This window comes from Lipophrys pholis, assembly GCF_963383615.2.
Source record: "Lipophrys pholis genome assembly, chromosome: 1".
Taxonomy (NCBI): domain Eukaryota; kingdom Metazoa; phylum Chordata; class Actinopteri; order Blenniiformes; family Blenniidae; genus Lipophrys; species Lipophrys pholis.
The window spans coordinates 31,450,053-31,466,806 of record NC_137635.1 but is presented as its reverse complement, the minus strand read 5'-3'; the positions used below and the strand labels follow the sequence as shown (position 1 = coordinate 31,466,806).

Sequence of the window (16,754 nt, the reverse complement as noted above, 5' to 3'; positions counted from 1 at the left end):
CCTTTAAGTCTTCAGAAGTTTAGATAAACTGGATGATGTGGGATATTGTGATAATTAAACCTTTCAAGTGTATCATATAGATGTCTTGCACTTAAAGATAACAGACCGAAATTTAACCAAATTCAATTGCGTTACATTTGTTTTGCTTATCCCACCTGGCACACCTGAGCTTTGTTTCAGAAGTGGTTCAGTTTGTCGTTTTTAATTATTTTTAGTTAATTGTTGTGCTTTTGACCTGTGAGTGTGGATCCATTGTCAACACAATGCTGGGCTCCTTCTGATGGGCAGCATTTGTGGATGTGCAATGTGGAGAATGGAGAATGTCTTTTGTGTTTTATATTGTGTATGCTAACGTTGTGATGATGAGAAAATGTAAGTTCATTGAGAAGCTTCTTGTTGGTACTATTTAACATTAAGGAGACATGCAGAACGTTAATCTGATTCCTTTACTTTTTAAAAGTATTTCAAATGAGTTTTTATACGACAGGTGTGTATTCAGACAATATTTTGCACTTAGTTTACAAAGCCTGTCTGAAGATAGAACCAGAACGAACGCAATGAATGAATTACTCTCTTTCTTTTAATCATTTCTCACGCAGGAGAAATATGACAGTGGTCTGTTTACTTGTATGTCACTGACGCTTTCATTCACCACAATGAACCGTTTGTCTCTTACTTTTTTTTTCTTTTAATTCTCACATTTCCATCTATGTGGCTTCCTGGAAAACAATATGAAGCTCTTAGATATGTTGAACCTGGTTGAGTCATCCTCCATCGACAAAGTACTATATTTGAAATGAATTCATCATCATCATCATCATCATCGTCTCACCTTTAAAATGAATTTCCAGGCTCTTTGAAGCATCTTTTATATTTAAGCCTGTGGATGCTTGTTGACCAGCACTAGGTTTCTGTCTCTCCACAAATCTTATGAGACGTTGCTGTTCAAGCAAAACCTCAGTTACTCGCCCTGAACACGTTGAGGAAGTGAATTTTTTATACCCGCACGTAATCTGTTATGATTGCACAAGGGAAAGCCCAGAAATTCCTCAGAGCGAATAGTGACGGGAACACCAACAAATAACGCAGTAGTTATTTTGACGTCATGTTACAGTTAAGACCGAATGAATATCTCTTAAATGTCTTTTAAAATCACATGTGTACTTTTTATATATGTATATAATTAGTATACTTTATGTCTTAATGTGTGTATGTTTAAAAATTATTCGAGGGCCACACAAGGAAAAGGTTCATTAGGATTGTTATACAAATTATTTTGTAGCAATGCAAGTTCTTATTTGACTCTGGAATAATATTATGCAGTTTCCTATGTATTTCTACAGCAGCATTCACACACGGCAGTTCACAGTGCTTTACAAGGAAATAAAAGAATTTCATCAAAACAAAGCAACTAAGAAAGGCTTGGAATAAGAGATGAAGTTAGTTTTTTTAAGATAAAGGCATTAGAATAAGTCACATCTATTGTTTAATGAAAAACCAGAGCAAATATGTGTTTTAAGGTCTGATTTACAAGAAGTGAGTGAGTCAGGAAGTTTGTTCCACAGGTGAGTAGCGTAGGAACTAAAGCTGCTTCACCTTGTTTCTTCTGACTCTGGGAACACTGAGTAAACCTGTTCCTCAGGAACTCAGGATGTTTCATAATGTACAACTAAATCTGAGATGCAAGTGGGCCCGAGACCATTCAAAACTTCATTGACCAAAAGAAAGATTTTATTAAATTTTTTTAACAGATTAAAAATGGTGCAAACATAAGAGGACCACAGTACTGTAGTGGTTGACATGCTCTCCTCACAGGATCAAGTCTGGAGAGTTTTTCCCAAGTGCTCAAATTTTCTAAAACATGCACAAGGCGTTCCACGGAAAGCTTTAAGAGTGTCACAGTCACGTTGTCTCACACCAGAATTAATCTTTTTTTTTTTTTTTTTTTTAAAGCTGTTCTCGGTCATGCTTTTAATACACGTCGTTGATTTCTATGCGTTTATAAAGTCACCAGGCGATGAGAACCTTCTTGGCTCAGGCTTGTGGCGTTTGGCCCGCTCAATACAGTGGTCTTAAAAGCTCTGTACTCTACTGCGTGATTACTTTTTAGATGTCGTAAATGGGTGTAATCTCTTGAAATGTTAATGTAGATGCCCTGTTTTCACATTTCCACACGCTGATATTTTAGTGTGTAGCTCATGCCGGGGTGAGGCAGCTTACACCTTGTCGCACACCGTGTTCAGTTCAAACATTTAACTCAGTGAAGCTGATGCTGCTGATTTCATCATTTATTACCTCTCAACCTGAAAATGTTACTGAAGATTGACGGACTATTGTAAGATTGTGGAGAAGTTTTATTTTTTCTTTCATTCTCTCTCAACCTTCCTATCAATAATTTGCGAAAACCAGAATGTCAGCCTTCAGACCTAAAATGATGCAAACAAAGTATAAGTTAATGTTTGAATTTGGGACTTTTAATTCTGGACGAGCCACAGAAACACTGTTTACTGACATGAGTTTATCAATTAATTTTTTTTTAGATTCAGTGTCAATGCGAGGGAGCAACAGGACAGAAGAGCCATTCATAGATAATCGCTCGTGTAGAGCACAGCACTGAAAGGTTGTGAATGTAATTTATGAGTGGAGAGTTTTACTGTCAAAACTCTTAAAATAGTATTTTTAAATTATTTTTTTAAATAAATCCTGCTTCAGAGAAAAAAATGATAAGTATGAAGTCTCTTTGACGCTGCTTTACTCCCAGTTAAAGATTATGATTACAGCTTTCAAATGCCTCTTGACTCATTTCAACCAAAACTAACCAAATTGTGTGCACTAACCATAAACAGAGCTCATTTATAACTCATATTTTATTTTATTCAGTGTTCTTCTTCACTACTCTTATTTTGACATTTGGTTTTCAGGAACAGTCCTAATCTGTGGTAAAACTCTTGACAAATAATGAGGGTCTGCATTTCAGATTAGATATATAATTTCAGTAGCAGTTACTGCCGATGTGTTGCTGCTGATGCAGAGGACAGTCCTTCCATCTTTCTCCGTACCTGGAGGAAATCCACACTCAGACAGAGAGAACATGCAAACTCCAAACAGAAAGGTTTGGCCCAGACTTGAACTCAGGACTTTCTTCCAAAGTGCTCCTATTTTTATTGCTCTGCAGTCACAGTGAATTTCTTGGTTTTAAAACATAAAATTCCTCGCATCTGGTTGGTTTGTGCAGTGGTTCGTGTGCAGTGCCGCAGCATCATCAATGCTCTCATTGTGTCGGACTCCACTGCCTTCACATACAAAGCCGCCACTCTGGTCTTAGGTTTGAGTCTCTCCCCGCCACATCCGTCTGTCCAGTGCCTCACAGAAAGCAAACCCTCTCTTTGGTCTGCAGGACGTACACTGGCTATGAAGGCGAGTTTTTGATCATAAGTTACAATAAATGTTATTAGCTTCAAAGCTGGTGAGTGGTATAGTGTGCCGAGCTCCAGCAGCTGCTACATCACTGCTTCATGACATCCCACAGACTTTAACAAGCATTGCCACCACTGAATTTTATTTCAAGTCTCCACAGCCACCTCGCTGCTTTAATTTGATCACGTCTTCAATACAAGCGGTCAGCTTTGAGGCGCACCAGCGTCACGCCTCCACTCTGTCCTGTGAGCTCATGACTCCACAGCCACCTCTGCTCTTCTTGTGCTCTGGCTTCTTTGCTCTACAGGCTTTTCTGATCCACTTCACACTGACCTCTTGCATCCTTTTGCAATTTCTCAGCTCATTTCCCCACAGCGACCCCTCTCTTCTGTACTCTACTTTGTGTCTCTGTTCCCATCTTTCCTGTCCTTTCTATGTTTTCTTTGTATTTTTGTGGAGGAGTCCAGGCACAGATAACATGGGAAGGACTGCAGCTTCTTGAATATACAAAAACAAATAAATGCTCCAATTAGAACGTATAACCGCTTGGATATTTCAAATAAATCTTACTGAAGTTCAGTCAGACCCAGCAACACTTAGTATTAGTAGCATGCTAAAAGGTAATCATGATCTAAGGGAGCGGTTGTCGGGCCTCGCATTGTGTAAGATTTCTTTTCTGGAGTTTTTTTTTTTTTTTCTCCTGAATATTTCATGTGACTGCTTCACAGTTCAGTAGAGTGATCCTCCACAGTGTATTTAAGTGTTTATAGTGCTTTTTATTTATTCATGCACAACTTCATTGAGGAAAACAGGAAAGCGGTCCTGCATGTCGCCACCAGGGGGAGCTTTTTCTCCAGTAGGGTGTTACGTAATGATTCTGCAGGAGTGATTCTGTGTGTGAGGGTAAAGAGGGAGTGTTTGAGAGCTGCCACAAGGTTTACAAACTGGTTTATACAATACGATTTATATTATTGTTTATGGTAATAACAATTGCAAGAAAAATGGTGCAATGATTTAAATAAAATAAATCGGCTTAGGGTGAAACTGTAAAATCTGATTACGTTTGAATAATGTCCATTGCATGCTCATTAAAGAACACAACATGCAAATTAAAGAATACAAAATATGTAAAGACAAATACTAACAAAATGACTACAATAAACTTTAATTCTTAATATGTTTACATGAAAGAAAACAACACAAATAATATTATGATTTATCAAATATAGTTATTACTTCCAGTTTTTCTTGATTTCTAAATTCACAATAAAATTAATAAATATTCAGTCTTGTAATCATTTTATTACATTTAGATCGTAACAATAATATTTCTGTATTGGCCATGTCTACTCTAATGTTCTCTTTCTGTTATGAAACACTTCAAAGGTGTGTTTTAGTTTTGAAACGTGCCATGATGCAAATTAGTTTTTTTTTTTTGTTTTTTTTTAGGATTTCATATCTGAGCTGATAACTTTTTCTCTGCATCATAAAGAAAAGTTCTGTGTGTCTGAGTATCGTTAAATGATCCCGGCTGCAGACTTGTTTGAAGTACAACCCGCTTCTGCTCTCACTTTGGCCTCCGCTCCTCCTCTAGTCTAAAACCACTGCATGAATATTAACTACCCAGCAGGATTTTAGCCACTGTTGGTACCATTTAGCTGTGCCCAAAGCAAGTTCTCTTAGTTTATAAGGAAAGAGTCTGCGTCTCTTCACCGTCACCTTATTTCTCTCTCTCTCTCTCTCTCTCTCTCTCTCTCTCTCTCTCTCTCTCTCTCTCTCTCTCTCTCTCTCTCTCTCTCTCTCTCTTTCTTCATTTTCTTTCTCTTTTTTCTGTGGCCATGCAGCTGCTATTGGACCAGAGTAGCATAAACAAGCAGGGGTTTATTTTCTCTATTTAGACACTTTTATCTCCTTAAAGCTGCACAGTTTCACTCTGTTGAGATGTTTTTCTCTCAACCAGTTAATTAGTAGGTCTGTTTTAAACTCGGTAAACAGTGCTTGGATCACAGCTCTCTTCTGAAGCTGTTTACTGCATATTCACAAATTTATACTGGCACATCTTGATAAATGTGAATATCACAGAATTTGTTTTCTCAGTTATTCCCACACCCATACCAGCTCAACTAAATAAATGTATATAAATATAATTATAACATCTGGCACTTAAAGAGCACTTTCGGTTCTTATTTGGTTCAGTCTAATTACTGTCAATATTTAAGGCGTATGTCTATTAACAATTGGCTGCGTGGGTCTTAGATTAATACACACAACCAATAAATACACATATGTGCGTGTGTAGGTTCCGTGTAGAAAGGCAACGCTTTGATTCTATAACACAGTTCAGTAAAAAAAAAAACTCCAAGTGGAAAACTAAACAAAAGTAGTAATAAGAATAATGAATGATTTGGTTAAAGATATGTTGTTTTTGTGAAAAGCTGGAGCAAACTGCAAGCGTCTTCAGTTGTGTTTTCAGAGTTTGTTCAAATAGTTGGAGAATAAAAACTAAAAGCAGCTTGCGCATGTTTGGTTCTGACTCTGAACAGAAAGCAAGTTTGATCTCGAAAGCCTGAGACGTCTGGATGGTTCAGAACATCTCAGAAGATCAGAGATTTATTCCAGACCCGAACCACCCGGAGCTTTGCACACCAGTATTTAGAAGACAGCTCTCTGAGTGACAGGAAGTCGGTGCAAAGACCCGAGAACTGCACTGATGTGGTCGATTTTCTTGGTGTTGCAGGATCAGCTGTAGATGCTCGATAGATTTCTGATGGAAGACCAGTAAAGATTGTGTGACCACAATCCAGTCTAGCAGTATATAAATGATCACTCAAAATACTACATGGACATGAAGGGAATGATTCTTTGTGCAGCGTAATTAACATTTTTCTTGTTGATATTTTCTAACTTATTTGATCTACTTTGCTGACCAAAACATGAAGTTCTGTCGTGGAATTGTAACGTTATCATGTCAGCTTATATCCTGATAGCTTGCAGGAATTTTAGGCCATACAATGCATCTTGTTAAAACTGGTTTGGACTCATTCAAGCATGTGTTTTGAATTGTATGCAGGCTCTTTTTGAATATTTCCTCTTCCTTGTGTTGTCTTCAGGGAGGCAGAGGAATCGACTCGAACCGATGGACACCATCTTTGTGAAGCAGGTCAAAGAGGGCGGCCCGGCTCACGGAGCTGGACTCTGCACAGGTAATAATCCCTCATTCCTCCATCAGACCGTCCTCTGCACTCCTTTCAGGACAAACTCGTTCACTTTCAGTCGGAATTCCGTAAAATAAATGTAACAGCAAACAAGTTTTCAAAAACATTGAACTTTAACATTTCAAAATGAGTTCTGAATGAGCTTTTCTCAGTATCTTCAACTAACACCAGAACACTGTGTTACAAAAGTCCTATTGCGAAATGATAAAAGTAGGAATGACTATAAATCATTTTATGATAAATGTGAACAATTTTAGATATTTGCAGGTTATACAAAGTATTTCCTGGCATCGATTTAAAAAGTTCAGTGGTCCTCTAGAGTAAAACAAACCCTACTGATGCCTAACAACCTACAAGAAGGAAGGTTAAAATGAGGCGGGGGCGGGAAGTGTTATGTGTCGGACAGAAAAATTATGATTTCTGTTTTGGTGTAAAATCAAGATCAAATTTTACATTATTTATTGTTCAGGCTACGAGAATCTATGTATGTGTTTGTCAAGTGTATATATGAATATATATGCCAGGTGTACAGTATATATACACCTGAGTGTGATTGGCACACCATGAATGTTCTTGTGGAGAAAACTAAAGAGGGTCTAGGACAGAGCCTTGCGCAACACCACAAGTCATCTGAGTAGAAGAATAATAATAGGAAACTTCTTTACTGTCAGTTCTGCATCACCACCTTCACTCTGAAGCCAAACATAAGCTACAGCTAGCAGGAAGTGCTAATTTTTCTCCCAACGTTCTTCCTCTGGTTGTAAAGTGTTAAGAAGCTGTCTTAACTATAAAGATGCAGCATCACTGATTTTGTCCCTCTGTCTGGTGTTTTGAACTTGGAGTCGCATCATGTTTCATATCTGATGTTGTTTTTTTTCTTAGGTGATCGAATAGTGAAGGTGAATGGAGCTAGTATCATTGGAAAAGCCTACTGTGAGGTTATTTCCTTGATCCAGGACAGGTACGGTCACATTCAGTGTGTGTTGGAATGGTCGGTCATTTTGGGGCACATTTTCATGTCTGAAAATTCTCTGTCTTCTCTGTAGTGAAAGCTTTCTTGAACTTTGTGTGATGCCAAAAGATGAGGACATACTTCAGCTGGTGAGTTCTGCTCCTAAAGCTCTTTTCATTTCATTTTAAAGCCCCTAAAATCCTTGTGTCTCCCCCCCCCCGCATCAGTCCCTCAGAAATTTCCTCTCCATCTCAGAGCTGCTCCAGTTTAAGGTGTTCATGTTGGGATGGCAGCCGGCCGATCCCATCAGAGCTCGCTATCTAGGCCTCCTAATCAGGCCAGAGTTGCAGCTTGTGTTCACAGAGCTGCTGCTGAAAAGAAGTCTGACCAAAAGTACACAGATACGATAGTATTGCCTGCAACACGCAACGCTAACTACACATCAAAATGTATTTGGCGTCGAGAATACAGAAACTCTATTGTCTTTAGAGAAAACTACCCTCGGGCAAATAGAAACTCAAATGGGGAAGTCTTTCTTAGAAATGTCTTCAGGTGATTGTGTAGTAACAAGTTTTTTTTTTCCATGACTGTGTTTAGTTATAGCAGCTGAGACATGCAGCAAGTCGTTTGTGTTACAATGACAAATATTTTTAGAGAGTTAAATTGTGAAATAAGTCTTACTGCTGCTGATTGTTATTCACAAGAAATACAACACCAGAAAGATGATTACCTTTAAATAATCAACCAGTTAGTGGAAAATTAGTGAGATACATGTTTCTTCACAGGTCAGCAAGTCACTCAAAACCATCAGAATCAGGCTGATGGCAAAATATATCACACCAGTCTCATCTTGCATCGATTTCTTTGAAAACTAAATATTGATTCCTTCAGTTTCATTTACATTTTTAAAGTGTAATGATTTTGCTGGAAACATTCATTCATTCATTTATTCATTCTGTTTAGTTAGAATAATGCGGGCCCCCCAAAAAAGAATCTTCTTCTTTTCCCCATATAAGTATTTTATTAATTTATTTTTCCTTTAAGTTTTATACAAAGTATCTTTTTGTTTTTGTTCTGATGAATTGAATTTTAGCTCATTTTAAATTTTATTTGGCTTCTCAAATGAATTTGGTCCACTTATTTAGACTTTGGCTATTATTTATATACATGATACAGTGCACATAAGAATTCCATTTTGCTGCAATGGGTTAAATAATGTGCAACAGTTTTATTCAGAGCAACTGCAATTTGGTGCAAAAACAAATAGGAGTAAATATTAAGCTTGATATAAAATACTTTAGAATAAAGGTTATTATGTTTTATAATATATATTGCCACTTTGCATCATAGAAATATTTGAATGCCATGTATGAAGCACTCTCGGGGCGTAAATATGTTTTCTTTACACGCATAAACCCTTTCGTGTGTTTCAGACGTTGTCATTCTAGTTAAACAGTATGACCAGTAGAGGGAAAAATTTTTCAAATCAAACATTGAATACTGGTTCAGACGGATAAAATAAGTATTCATGTCCCATTTACCCCTCTGGTCTGTGCGGGAAAATTTGTTGCCTTGTATTTTTAACTTTGCTACCTAAGACAATTCTGAACTGTGGACACATCTGGAGCTTCTTTGTTCTGATGCTCAGCTGAGGGCATGCTGGAGATTTGCTTGTATTCACACGTCTTTTCATTTCATCAAGGTTTCTTATTTCTATTTCTTCTTTTCTGTGGTCACACATGAGCTATGCTGCTCAACACTGCCCCCACAAGTCATCATTGGTGTCACTGTTTGATACACATCTGTAAGCTCCCTAAAATGAACCAAATTACACAATAATTAAGACAGAAGATGAACAGAAGTTCTGTCTGAGGATTTAGAGTTGAGGATATTTGAGCCTTAATGTTCAGTTGGGTGTATGAGGAACGCATGCAGACATTTGGTGCCTAAACAGCCAGTGGTGGAGGTGAGTGCCTAATCATGTTTGAGCCATTATTTAAAGGTTCCAAGACATTTCTGGTTCTTAATGAGGCCTCGAGGATGTAATGTATTCTAGATTTAAATCATTCAGATTAAATATTTTGGACTTAATGCTCATTTAGGACTAGATAAAATGGTGTTTGGAGCAGTTTGTACTAAAACTTGGTTTGTTAGGTGGTTTGGGTTCAGTGAAACTGGGTTTAATAAAAGTGTAATTTCTGACAAATGGCTTGCTTTTACAAAGTTTGCAGTCAATGTTAACAAACCAGTGTTCAGAAGATGTGTAGCTTTTACAATGTTTCTCTGGTCTAATGAAGTCTCATCTATTGCCTCTGTGTTTTACCTCGTCCTGAATGTTGCGTGGCCTCTGAGCTATTTTTAGTGCCGAGATGAGTCCTCATACCTGTGCATAGCCGTGATCTCCTCATTAACGTTTGATGCACACTGCAGGAAGCTGCTGGTCCTGACTACTCATCAAAGCTGAGGTGCACTCAGCTGTTCCATATCTATAGCAAATCACTGAGTGCTTCGTCAGGATGCAGACAAACCTTCTCCCAGGGGCCGACTGTTATCTGAAAGCCTGTTTATGAATTAAATCATGGAAGTGCTCAGCTCTTTGCTTCACCTGCATCTTCCTCCAGGGACCCTTTATGGACAAATTGACCCCTCATAATTATCGAGACAATTAATTCAATTATCATTTATTTATCTTCTTGAAGTGGAATATCAATAAAGATCTGAATAACATATAGTCATGACTCGGTAAGCAAGTGTACACCAGTCATTGATCCAAAGCATTTGCAACAGGCAGGGTTTAAATACAAGATCTGTGAGTGTTTGTTTGTCAGGGTGAGGCTCATTTTAACCTTAAAAGAGGCTCAAAAACACCGTCAGCATGTCAGGGAGACAAAAACAGCAACGACAAAAGAGTGTCCTGCAGAAAAACTACCTTCAGCGTGAGAAACAAACTGTGTCAGAGACTTTGAACTCATTTACAGTCTTTACTGGGTATTATGTGGGACGAATGACAGGAGAGAAAGAGACGGATATCTCTGTTTGTTCTTTTGCTTTTATCAAAACTGTCATATTGTCATCAAAACAAATGAAACTATCAGGAAACTACATTTATTCTGTGTTACCTTTAATCCCAAATTCAGGGCACTACATAGGAGCAAAGCAGTTAAATCATGAATCCATTTCAACATAATATGTCTTTGACAAAAAGAAAAATAAACTTTGTTCCGTTTGACCATTTGATTGTTATTCCGCTCACTTCCTATCTGCCCTTTTACTCTCATCCCCTCTAATGCAGAATACACATTTACATCATTTATATTAGTAATATTCAATTCCCTTCCGTTTATTATTAATAACTTTTATACGTTTTAAATTTATTGTTGTAAACACCATAAATAAAATGGTATGAATTTCCATTTTAGATTTGATTAAAGTTTTTTATTAATCTTTTGAGTCGGCTTCTTTTTAAAATAATTCTGATATCTTTTATTTGTATTTAATATAGTTTGCTATAGTTAATGTTCCAAAAGGTATTACACCTTTCACTCTTATTCTTGTTTTGTGTCCTTGTCATTACTTGTGTTATGTGAACATCTTCATCAGTAAAGCACACAGACTGATACTGACCTGGATGCTTTACTGATTGTGGAATTGATTGATTCACATGATGCTGCAAGCCCCTGCATTGCTCTGCTACAAGCAGACCGCTCCATGAAAATGTGATGAGAGGATTATCAGAGGCGTTGCTGTCGGAGGCAGCGCACACTGACTGCTTGGAGACGGGCAGCAGTTGCTTAGCAAAGAGGAGGAGAGACTGAACATTCAAGGAGCAGAAAGAAGGAAAAAAGGGAGGGAGCTCTACGCCATTAAAGAAGCCCAGGAAACACTGAGCTGGGGGGGAAAAAACCAAGGGAACGGCATGAATGATGAGCTGAAACCGGCAGATGAAATCAGCTGACTGCTCCTGGTGTGTCGAACAGGTTGACGCTGAGGGAGGAGGAGGAGGAGGAGGAGGAAGGAGTGGGAGGGGGAGAGCTGTACCATCAGAGCTGAATGTATAATCAGCAGCTGCTGCTTCTGTCATGTGAGCAATAGCACAAGGGAGGGAGGGAAAAATAGGGAGTGAGAGAGGGAGAGGGAGGCTGGAGACACCTTGTTCGGTTAGCGTAATATTCTGGCTGAAGATGGATACAGCCATGATGAGAGGCGAGTTTCTGCTGCTGTCACCTCGCCCAGGACAGACTGGCACAGGCAGGTCGTAACATGGCAAAGCCCTGCCACTTCTCTTCAGCGCTGCATTACTGCCACTGTGCATCTTTAGCATTTTCAACAGCGCTCGGGCTTGGCTCCGGTTGTTTCATGTTCTCTGCTCTTTGACTCTCTCTCTCTCTCACAACAATGTGTCCTTTTTCCCTCGCTGGCATCTCCATTCTGTCTCGTTTTCTCTGTAACGGCAGCCTTTTCCCCGGGAAGCAACTGATCTGGTAAGGAGACTGCACACTGGACCGCCACTTGATGTTGACATGTTGTACTCGGCGTGTGGTTTTGCATGTCATCTCACAGCCTTGAGGTTTTTACATCATTGCTGTGCGTGATGAACGGTCAGCTCTCACTGTGTGTAGAAATGGCCGATGGATGAGCGCCTGCAGTACCTGTTAGATTGAGCGCCTCCAGTTGGCACCCAGCTGGCATCTTTAGCCAAGCCTCGCCCTGTTTCCATCTTCATGCCAGATGTCATTAGCGTGATAGAGGCCAGTGACCTCTGAACTCTCCCGTACAGTCATGCTTGTGAAGGGAGGAGCAGAGCCTGGCACTGATTACTGTGTCTCACACACACAGCTGTACGTAACACTGTAATATGACTCCAGGTTGTATTCAGATCAAAGTCCTCATACCTTCACACGTCTGTTGCTTGTCGTAAATACCCAGAGCCTCACAGGCACACTGTTAACATAGTGGGAGAAGCTGTTGCTGTAACATTATTTTAAAAAAAATGATTTTTATTAGAATAGACTCTCCAAGCTTGGACGATAATCAGGCAGGCTAAATATAGCACTCTCTATGAGGGATGGGCGACCTGCAGTCTATCTGAGGTTACAGGCTGTCAGTCCTAGGTGGGTAAACGGAGGCAATCATTACCTCTTTGCTTTTATGCCTATTTATGTCTTTTTTTCTTTTTTAAGGACATTGTGTAAAACATTACAGTTATGCTGGTTGTATGTGTAGTAGTTCTAGGTGACAAATTTCCCTCATAATGGTGAAAATCACAGCTGTTTAAAAGTGTTTTTTGGAGGGAATACCGGAGAAAAATTGCTCTTCCATGAGAATAGCTTGTATGAATCACCATTTTTAGTCCTTTCCTGGTGGAAAAACTGTTATTCTCCTTGGGTTATGCACTGTACTATCTTCAGCTATCATCATGAGATTTCTAAATAAGGAGCAGATGAAGACCATCGACACCCCTGAACTGCTTGAAACGCCTCCACTCACTCATACTGCAACTTGCACTGCCCACACACACATGCATCCAGCAACATTTGTAATATCACGCTTGACTTCTCTGTAAGATTCTAGCGCCTCGCTGTTAAATACTGCTGCCTGTGCTTCCTGTGCCTATCTGTTGTAATGCTGTTCTGTTGTTCTGTCTCCAGGCCTACTCCCAGGATGCCTACCTCCGAGGCCGCAGCAGCTACAGCGGAAATGCCTGTCACATTCCTGAGCCACCGCCAATATGCTACCCCAGAGTAGACTGTAAGCCCACGGGCATGGCCCAGGCGATGGACTCGGCTGGGCAGGTGTGCCGAGAGCCAGCAGCACCTCCGGACCACGGGTACCGCAAAGAGATCTCCGTTCCTCCCTCTCCATCTCAGTCATATCTGAAAAGCCAAACGGCAGTGTGTATGCGTAATGATGGAGTGAGGACTGTGGTGGTTCCTCCAAATCCTGCCCATATGGGGCGCATAGGTCCAACACACAGGATGGATTTCATGGATACTGTCTTTGCTAGGGGGCGGCCCGGGTCACTGGCCCAGTATCCTCACCCTCGAAAGGCAGACATCTACCCTGGAGGTCCAGGAATGGTTCCCTATGGAGGTCAGGTGCCTCACTATCCAGGCAACAATCAAAATATTGATTGGCGTACTTATCAAACGTACAGAGAGTACATAGACAACAAAGGAATTCATTCCCACGGGAGTCGAACTATCCAGGAAAGGCTGGATAATTTGCGAGGTGTTAGTCAAGCCTCATTTGGTGCTCCTCATCACATTCCCAGAGGAGACTGGGGCCCCAAAGTCGTGCGACGGCGGAGTACTTCCCACGATCGCTCTTACCGTGGACCTCCACCTCACTTTCAGATTGCACCACGCAGTGCCTCGCAGGACCGCATGATCAGTGCGGAGAAAATGAGCCATGCAAGGAACTGGCCCCCTCGTAGTGTGTCCCAGGATGGCCTTGTGCACAAAGCCCGGGCACGCTCCATGGACTATGTCGACCCTGCAGAGCTGAGCCGGCCGAGTGATCGGAGAAGAGATTATGGGAGGGCAGAACAAGGTACAAGGCCCAGCAGACAGTCAATGCCAAGACAGGCCATGCTTTACAGGCCTTCTGTGGGATATAGCGGAGGTATGAGGGGAGGTCCAAACATTTCCCTTTACTCTAAAGGACCAGATTCCTTTCAGACTCGCTCCTCACCCATGCTTTCTGAAAGACCGTCACGTTTTGGGAAGAGCACAAGCGCCGACCATTCATTTGCTGACCAAAGAGTTCCAATCAAGGCTACCCAACAAAGCCAGAACAGGATACGGGCGGAGACCATGCAGCCCATCGAGGCAACCAGAGAAGGACCGCTAGTTGCACAGCGGGCGTCTTCGTGCTCTACACCCAAAGAGACGCCTCAACGACCAAGCATCCTCAAGCCACCGCCTCCACAAGATACTGAGAACCAAGTAAACGGTCGGAGCCCCACAGAATCTGGGGTAGTCATGAGAGAGAAGCCCCCGCCTGGAAAGCATCCCAGCCCCCTTCGGCAGCCCTCCTACATCCTGGCTGTGAATGACGATGGTGCCGACTCCTCGGCGGATGTGGTCGCCTGCTGGCTTCCCAATGATGCTCGTCGGGAGATACATATACGCCGCCTTGGGGAACAACGTCACACCTCTTGCTCCAGCAATCTGGATGAGTCTCTGGACCTCATTCCATTCATCGGTAAGAGATCAAGAACACTTTGTACATTTACACAGTATCGTTTTGTCATATTGATTTTTTAAAACTCTAATATTAACTTCTGTGGATGAATATTTGTCCCCATAGACTAGAGGTGTCAAACACATTTTTAGTTTAGGGGCCACGTCTTGAGTGGTCTGAATCGATAAAATAGTTCCACAATAATCTTAAAATTTGAACTTGAAAGTTTTCCTTTGCTGTGGTGCAGAATATAGGTGAAGAAAAAGTCTAGGTTTTAGCAAAAACTAAACAATTTCTACCCAAAATGACTACCATCTCAACATGAAGAAACTTTTACTGATGAAAAATACTTGAAATGTCCACAAAGCTTCGCCTATACCTTCTGCATTATGCATGTTTTTACAAACTCACCCTTACAGCATGGCTTTGAGGATAATGCTAGTTTGCTTGCAATGAGGTAGCAATATCTCAGCTCGGGTCTCACTGTTGTGTTGTGTCCACCACTCTTAGGAAATTTGTTTGAAAATAAATTTTTTCTTTGAAATTTTGACCTTTTACTTGATGGTCCGGGAGCCAGATTGGAGCCTCTTGCAAGCCAGTTTTGGCCCACAGGCCTTATGTTTGACATCCCTGACATGGACTGATAAAATTAAGTTGAACACACAAGTGACAGTAAAAATGAACGAAATGTGTCAACGTTGATTCTGCACATGTATTGAATAGCAACATAATTTGTGTTGGCACATGTCAGTCAGCAGCTACCATGTAAGTGGGCGTACGATATTTCAAGCAAGGACTATTTTCGCTGCGTTGAAGCAGATGCAAATACATGCAGATTTTGAATTTGGCAATTGGCCTAAACAAGATTGAAAGTGTTGACATATTACCACAAGTGACCCACAACAATAAATCCTTATTCTAAGGCTCAATGGAAGGTTATGATGATGATCAGGATTTAGAAATATTGATGGATCATCATCTGAATTAAAACTTACTCATCTGTTCACATTTGAAGACAGCTACTTAAAAATCCATATTGTGCATCACCAGTCGTCAGGATGAAATGTATCATGATTCAGAAGCTTATGTGTAGTAGTAATGTGTTGCGGAGCTGTAGTAGTTTGCAAAGCATTGATGAATGGAGGGGGAACGGCCTTAACGGACATCTCCAGTTTCACTGTTAATCCGATTTTTGGTGTGTGTAAATACAGCAGCAGGAAGATGCTCGCAGAGAAATTAATCTGCCTGGGAATAGAGTATTAATCAGATTTTGTGGCATTCAGGGAGGGCTTGTGGCTTGTTTGACTTAACCAGGACGGACTGAAGGATGGTTTAAGCCCTTTGGAAAATATTGAGTTTCTCTTGGTAATATGCTGTTTTTGTTGGACATCCTGTCTTCAGAACAGATTGTCTCAGAATTCACTGGTCTTGTAACAGATTTGGAGGCGGATTCAGTTGTTCTTTCAAATATGGTAAAAAAACATCCCCCCCCATGACATTTGCAGCAGTTTCCAGAAATGCTTTTCACTGCAGTTTGTCAGGTTTTTGAAACGGCTCTTAACATCCACACATAAACCAAGATCTTTAGAGCTCCAGTCTCATTGTGGTCACTTCAATGGGCACTGAGAAAATATGTATAATTAAAGGGGGTTCTCTGTATTTTCAGTGCTGATGTTAGGAATAGAAAATACCAAATATTTTCTAAATGTTCCCTGGAGATTAAATATCAGATTTAAACTGATCTGCCTCCATCAGATGTATTATTTATGTTAAGGGATCCAGTAATCCATATGTCCCACTTCTACAATCTTTATGTCTCCACATAATGATGTAAAATGGCATTAAGCAGCTCTGTATTATTTCACCACAGATCATTGAAAAGTTGATTTTTTTTCATGTGGAAAAACTGAAATTGCAGAAGGTTAAATTTGTTTTATCGTAATAAATTGTCTTTTGTAACTAAAACCATTTTTAGAAAAAACACGTTC

At 40.3% G+C, this 16,754-nt stretch overlaps 1 protein-coding gene across 1 annotated transcript in view; it reads left to right on the top strand.

Moving 5' to 3' along the window:
* The window catches only part of arhgap21b (Rho GTPase activating protein 21b), a 45,909-nt gene that overhangs the window by 14,563 nt on the left and 14,592 nt on the right, over positions 1 to 16,754 (top strand). The window contains exons 5-8 of the mRNA XM_080458396.1: positions 6,528 to 6,620; positions 7,515 to 7,593; positions 7,679 to 7,733; positions 13,233 to 14,787. Of these exons, the coding sequence (XP_080314522.1) occupies positions 6,528 to 6,620; positions 7,515 to 7,593; positions 7,679 to 7,733; positions 13,233 to 14,787 (1,782 nt within the window). The remainder of the gene's footprint in view (positions 1 to 6,527; positions 6,621 to 7,514; positions 7,594 to 7,678; positions 7,734 to 13,232; positions 14,788 to 16,754) is intronic.